This window comes from Apaloderma vittatum, unplaced genomic scaffold, assembly GCF_000703405.1.
Source record: "Apaloderma vittatum isolate BGI_N311 unplaced genomic scaffold, ASM70340v1 scaffold7992, whole genome shotgun sequence".
NCBI lineage: Eukaryota > Metazoa > Chordata > Aves > Trogoniformes > Trogonidae > Apaloderma > Apaloderma vittatum.
The window spans coordinates 53,158-59,659 of record NW_009701838.1 but is presented as its reverse complement, the minus strand read 5'-3'; the positions used below and the strand labels follow the sequence as shown (position 1 = coordinate 59,659).

Here is a 6,502-nt window from a genome sequence, read left to right as displayed (position 1 = left end):
ACATTCTGTGATTCTGTGATTCTGTAAATGACAAATGATACATGCTATTGTAAGAACAAAGTTGGCTGCGTAAAGTTCATCAGGACTGAACTATTTCCTAGACACTATCTTTGAAGAAACACATCAGCCTATATTTACCAATATGCAAATATAATTCAATGTATAGTAATGTAAGAAAACCTCATTTGTTTGCTGGCATATAAGCCCAAAGCTGCATCTTTAGTTCTGCCACATGTATTTTACAACTGTAGTAAACTGTTGAATCACTAACCAAACTCTGGGATTAAATTCTCATTATTTCTTTCCTCTTGTTATAAATGCTCAGAGTCTAATAGGTTAATTTATAAATTTATTTGTAAGATGTTACAATAAAAAGGTGAAAAGGGCAAGAAGCGCTGGGTGTGCCGGGGAGCCTCTGCTTTTCCAACAGCGCGCGCCAGAGTTCGGAGCCTTCTCTCTTTTATATTGTCTTTTGGTCTGTAGCTCCTTTCTCTCCTCGAGTTCTGGTTCTTTTCTCATGTCACTTGTAATCTTTGCGCTTGTCCTAGTAATTGCTGGGGTCTTGCTCATTCCTCTGGGGTCGTTGGGGGAGGTTATGCAAAGCTTGCTGGAGCAGTATATAATAGTGGCTGACATTCAGGCTAGTTACACATCATGTTTTTAGTTTGTTTTTCTATGCCTGATAAGGAAATTTTATTCTTCAAGGTTGCTGAGACAATCTCCTTTACAGATTGTGGTCAAGGCCCATCTGCAGTTACTGCTTCAGCAGTCTTGACACTGTACCTTTTGACACTAATCACACTTATATTTTTCACACTCTAATCTGACTGGGTGGCTTAATGTGTACATTTTTCTCATTCTATGACTGTATTAGCATGTGAAAAAGGCTTAAAATAACAATTATAGCCATTAGCTTCAACCTAATAGTAGGAATCCTTCATCCCTGTAGCCCTTGTGCCCAGTTATATGAAATAGCACAGATTAATTATTCTAGATTCAAATCAGATCATACTAGATGGACCATTTTTCCCTAGATAAGCTTGGTTTTGCTCTCCGCAGCTGTCTGAAAGTCAATAGTAACTTAAAACTCAGGCAAATCTGTTCTAATGTTGTCATGATAATGGAAAATGGGCAGGATTGGCTTCTGTGCATATATGTCTGAGCTTAGTGTGTCAACATTAAGTGATTCTTTCCACATAAAATTGTTTATTCAGCACCCAAGAAAACATTTTCTCATCTTTGTTGTTGTAGCCCCAGCCCCAAAAAGGCAGAAGTGTGATCACTGGTCTCCCTGCTCACCTGGGGACTACGCCTATCGGATTCTTAGCGGTGGTGGCAAAGGAAGACTGGCTAAAATTTGTTTTGAGGATGAGCTGTGAGTACCAGTCTAACTTTCAGTCTACATACGATGCATTCATCTGTTCGTTTCAAGTATGATTTTTAATTTTCAAGGTGTGGGATAGTTAGTTTACAGTATGTTGAATGGTCACACCTTCTGAAAGTCAGGTTCTTTCATGGCTTTTCGAACTGGGCAGGTAGAGTGACTTCAAACCTCACAATGATCTTTCATGTAGATACAGTCCACACTGAATACTGCCACCAACCCACATTTTATCTTGCTGGTTTGGGGTTTTTTTTCTATTTTATCTTTCCGGCTGCATTAGTATGAAGTACTTTCTTGATGGGACTCATATTGAAAGACTTATTCTGCCCCACTGAAGGAAATGGACTGAGATAATGTGCAAGATTTTTAAGCCATAGATCTTGCTTACAACAATCTGGAGTTAAATAACTGAAGAAAACATGAACATCAGAAAGTGACTGAGCATCGGTAAATATAACTTTGGATCAGAGCTTCTGGATGGATTAATTCCACTGATACTATATTTATTTCAATTCCAGGCTTATAAGTGAAGAGAGGGGTAATGTTGGAAGAGGTATAAACATTGCCATTGTGAACTGTAAGTAAGAGAAAAAAATGTTAGAGACACACATACTTTCATACTGCAATAATTTACAAAGTTCCTTGGGGTAATTTGGTTTGGTTTGGTTTGTGGTGGTTTTTACTAGCTAGTATGGAAGGAAAAGGAAAGGGCAAAATTGGTATATGTAGGAAAAAAGAATCTGTGTTTGAGAGAAATAGTCTTCTGTACGAACAGAAGAAATCTGTTCATAATTAGCATAAGAAAACAGAAAATGTGTACATAGAAGTGGTATATGTCTATTTTGCTAGATAAAAGAGCTGCTTCTTATGTAACATAGCAAAAATATCCATGATCTCCAACGGTAAGACTCAGCTTTCAAAGTTCAGTCCTTGACAAAAGGTATCTATTGCTCCACTAATAAGGGACAAGCAGGAACTGAGAGTTGTGGTTCTTTCCCAAGGTCCAACCAAGGTAAATTACTACTCTTATTTTTTTTCCAGTAAGAAACCAGTAATGGTTATAACAGGTAAACAGTTAAAATGAGTTTTCAACAGAGCCTTAGAATAAGAGGGCGAGTATTCATCCTGAATATGTAAGGAAACAGCAAATAGAAGTAAGGAACTAGTATTGTCTTTGCATCTCAGATTAGTGAGGAAAAAGAAGTGATCTGTCAAAATTTTACACATATTTAAACAGCCAGTTCCTTCATCACACATATAGTCATTTTAACTATACTTTCGTCTCCATCCACAGGTAAATCTGTCCATTATCTCAAACCAATTTGTACTGAGACGTAATTTCTACATGTCCTTTAATTAGATCAGTTAAGCTAATGACTGTTTTCAGTAAGTTTCCTATGGTATCACACCTGTATTTTATTCCATCATGATAACTCTTCCTTCTCAGAATGAATATGGTCTTTTTTAAGAAGGAAGTTGGAACTATTAAGCCAAAACTGATAACACAGAGGGAAAGAAAAAGAATTTTGAGGATTTCTGAAGTCCTCGCTACAGCCTTTTCCATTTTTTGGATGATCTCTGTTCAGAAGCAGCTCAGTTCTAGAAAACTACCACTGACAGATTTTTGCCACTTTTTCCCCACATCAGTGTAGTAACCCTGCCATTTAGAATCCTAGGTACAGAAGAATTTGCCTTCATGGTGCTGGATCAAAGATAAGCCAGAACTTCATCAGGAACTGCTGAGTCTTCTCACTAGAAATGAGCTGACATGCTCTAAATGGAAAAGACCCTCTCAAGGAGCAGGGATATGGGTCTTGGATAACGAAAATCAATTAACGCAGTTGGCATGAGTTTAGGAAGTTGAAAAGTATTTCCAGTTGTACATCTCATTTAAACAAAGATAGCCATTTAAACAGCAACATGATTAAACATGAATATTGACCAAAATGTTTTAGAAGGACTAATTTTCTGTATGCCCAATTTCTGACATGGTAATGATGAGCGTTGAGTTTCTGTCCACTGAGATTCAAATGGTATGAAAGTTTGCACATCTGAAACACTGCACAGAATATAGTATTGAGCTCATTTAAATAATCTTAAGCTTAACCAATTTTCCTATTTATGTTTGTGACCTAGTAGAGTATATGCAAATATAAAAACATGGAAGTGCACAGTAAACTGAACTCTTTCTCTAAAATAGAAAGTTATAAAAATGTTTTAGTCATATTTGATGATTCAGAGACTACACAAAATAAAATATTCTCCCCAAATCTTAAACTTCCTTCCAATTTGAAAACTTAAACAAAAGAAAACTGAGAAGCCAAATAGTATACAAAATGAGAGATGCCTAGCTTTAGCTGAAAACACTGTATATGCTGATAAAATTTCATCGTTATTGCTCATATTTACACAACTTTTTTTTAATTACAGATAAAACGGGAAAAGTTACATCAGCAAAATTTTTTGACATGTGGGAAGGAGGTAGGGGAAAAAGTGCAGTGGAGCTTTTGCTAGTTTTTGATCCTTAAGAAAAGACTTGTATTTCTATAATTGTCCTCCTCTTTCAAATGACTATGATTGTATTATTATCAATGGGAATCAGCTAGAAACAAACATATGCTCTGACCAGATCTGATGACAAATTTTGCCTGAAAAGCTGAATTTCTCCTGCTGCTTGCGATAGTTAATTATTTCGTTTCTTTTTAAAAAATACTGCTTTTTTTTTTGATTGTCAAATTGCCATTTTTTTAATTGTCTTTTTTTTTTCACACCACTATTTCAGTCTGATAGGAATAGCACTTAACCAGCTACCACATCCAGATACTTCACTCAGCAGAATTCCTTTTTCTGACATATTTTTTCTATTTCAGATGTAAAATCATCATAGGAAATATGCTAGTCTGTCTCTTAACATCCTTCCACGTAGCTAGAAAAATGATCTACTTTGAGATTAGCTTTTAACACCTTTTCCAAACTTTGAATGATAAATTTCCTTCCCTATTAGTAAGGAGAAGCAGAATGTTATGAGGCCCTGGAAGCTGGTTCTCTGACCATTTCACAGCGCTTGTGAGCTTACATGCACGAATAGAAGTCATATTGAGTCTAATCATGGGGTTACAATTTTATATACAATGTGTAGACTGTGATGTCTTCGAGGTGCCTCTTGCACTTTTTTTTTATATGGAAAACAAGTATCTTGTGTATGTTCAGTAATTGCAAAAACAATAAATAGCTTAGTACTGCAGATAGGCTGCCACTTAATGGAAGTGGGGGGGCAACGGGGTGAATAACTCAATTCTGCAGTTAGCGTGGTAGTAGGAAGCTCACAGAATAGCAGTGACTTCTCCTGAGCTATTCCATGCTTTCCTTGCATGTATAATATTATGTGGAGTAAACATGAGAAATCATCTATATACTTAACCTCAATGTAAATGGCTTTTTGTAGAAGTTCAGAGGTATCTTTACTTAGTACTGAGAAATGCAGATCAATCCATGCCTTCCTAACCTTTAATGAGAGCTAGCAGCATTCTGCACCTTTCAAGATTAGGCCCTCTGCCTTTAAGCAGAAGAAAAAATTGCCTGATTAGGTCTCGTTTTGAGAAGGCCAAAAAGCAAAAACAAGTCCAAAGTAGGTGGAATGCAGTATGTGTGTAATGAATAATCAGTTGTGTAATTGATTCAACAGAGCACTCAGGAGAGATGATGACTCTCATTAAAAATGCACCAGAAGGGTCCCTCCTTTTGATGGTGACTCACGATGATGGAAGCACCCGGTAAGCAAGTTAATCATAACAAACTGGGGAACAGAGCAATGAGTAGCTTGAAAAATCACTATTTCATAATGGTGTAAAGGTAAATTTCATTGTACAGTCAGAGTTGTTCTGGCATTTCCTACCTAATAAGTTTTGATTCCACATCCATTCAGTGCTTGCCCGTATCACGTATGTTGATGCTTCCAAAGATGGACAGTGTAATATTTGTTTAAAAGCACCAGGTGTCCTCATAAAGGCACTGCTGTTACCTCTGCGTCACAGCATCCTATTAAGAAGGTATCCACACCTCCAATTATAATGTATCTAGAGTACACTCATTCTGGAATCTTAACCTAATTCTTCAAGTGCTTTGAATCGTAGAGGTCTTTTAGTTGAATTCATGACTTGATGATCATACAGGGAAAGACTTGTATGCCCTTGCCCTTATTTCAGAAGGATTGAAACATCAAATAGTATTTGAGGTACATTTTTCTACTAAGATAGCTCTCAGGACTTTTTAAACTTGTCATTTTTGCTTCTGCTGACTTACTAATGTAAAGCACGAATCAGTTGTGTTCTTTTTCAGCACTTTTTACGTCCTGCATTTTTAACACATTTTTTCATTACATTTTCCTAGGTTACAAAAGGATGCAAAAAAATTACTAGAAGAGTTGGGAAGTAAAGAAATACAGAATATGAAGTTCAGGTCAAGCTGGGCTTTTATAGCTGCCAAAGGCTTCAAGCTGCCAGATAATATCCAAAAAGAAAAGGTCAGGTTCATCTTATTTTCGCTTTATATTTGTCTGTATATCAATATCAGATATAACCTTCCGGTGCAGATTTCATGTTAGCTATAATAACTGCAGGCCTATTCAGTGAGCCTTGGTCACACAAAGCAGCTTCTCTAATGTGTCATGATTCTTTGCTTTGGATCTGGGCCATGTACAGAAGTACTGACTTCTACCATACCAGCACTAAACGCCTGGACGTGTTCCTATGTGGCCTGCCTGAGGTCATCCTGCTCTGGCAGGGGCGTTGGACTAGGTGATCTCCAAAAGTCCCTTCCAACTCCTAACATTCTGAGATTCTGTGATGCTAAATCATCTGTAGACAAATTTCAGAAGTGACCAGCAGTTCTAGTCTCAGTTTTGAAATGTCCAACTGGTCTTGCTGTACAGAGACTCACATTTTCTTCTGGAAGGACAAATTCCAAGAACTTCCTGAAAAATAAAAACTGTTTATATAGAGCTGTCTCAAATTGTCTGTGCAAATACAGCAATGCTGGCATCACAAAACTTCTCTAAATGCTGGGTCCTGCACTTTGGCCAAAACAACCCCCAGCAGCGCTACAGGCTTGGGGAGGAGT

The 6,502-nt window shown here is 37.2% G+C and overlaps 1 protein-coding gene across 1 annotated transcript in view; it reads left to right on the top strand.

Annotated features, from left to right (window-relative positions):
- The first annotated feature begins 1,127 nt into the window (after positions 1 to 1,127).
- FAM3B (family with sequence similarity 3, member B) overlaps positions 1,128 to 6,502 on the top strand; it is a 6,651-nt gene continuing 1,276 nt past the window's right edge. Inside the window, exons 1-5 of the mRNA XM_009879306.1 lie at positions 1,128 to 1,375; positions 1,903 to 1,961; positions 3,815 to 3,865; positions 5,070 to 5,157; positions 5,774 to 5,906. Coding sequence (XP_009877608.1) covers positions 1,128 to 1,375; positions 1,903 to 1,961; positions 3,815 to 3,865; positions 5,070 to 5,157; positions 5,774 to 5,906 — 579 coding nt within the window. The remainder of the gene's footprint in view (positions 1,376 to 1,902; positions 1,962 to 3,814; positions 3,866 to 5,069; positions 5,158 to 5,773; positions 5,907 to 6,502) is intronic.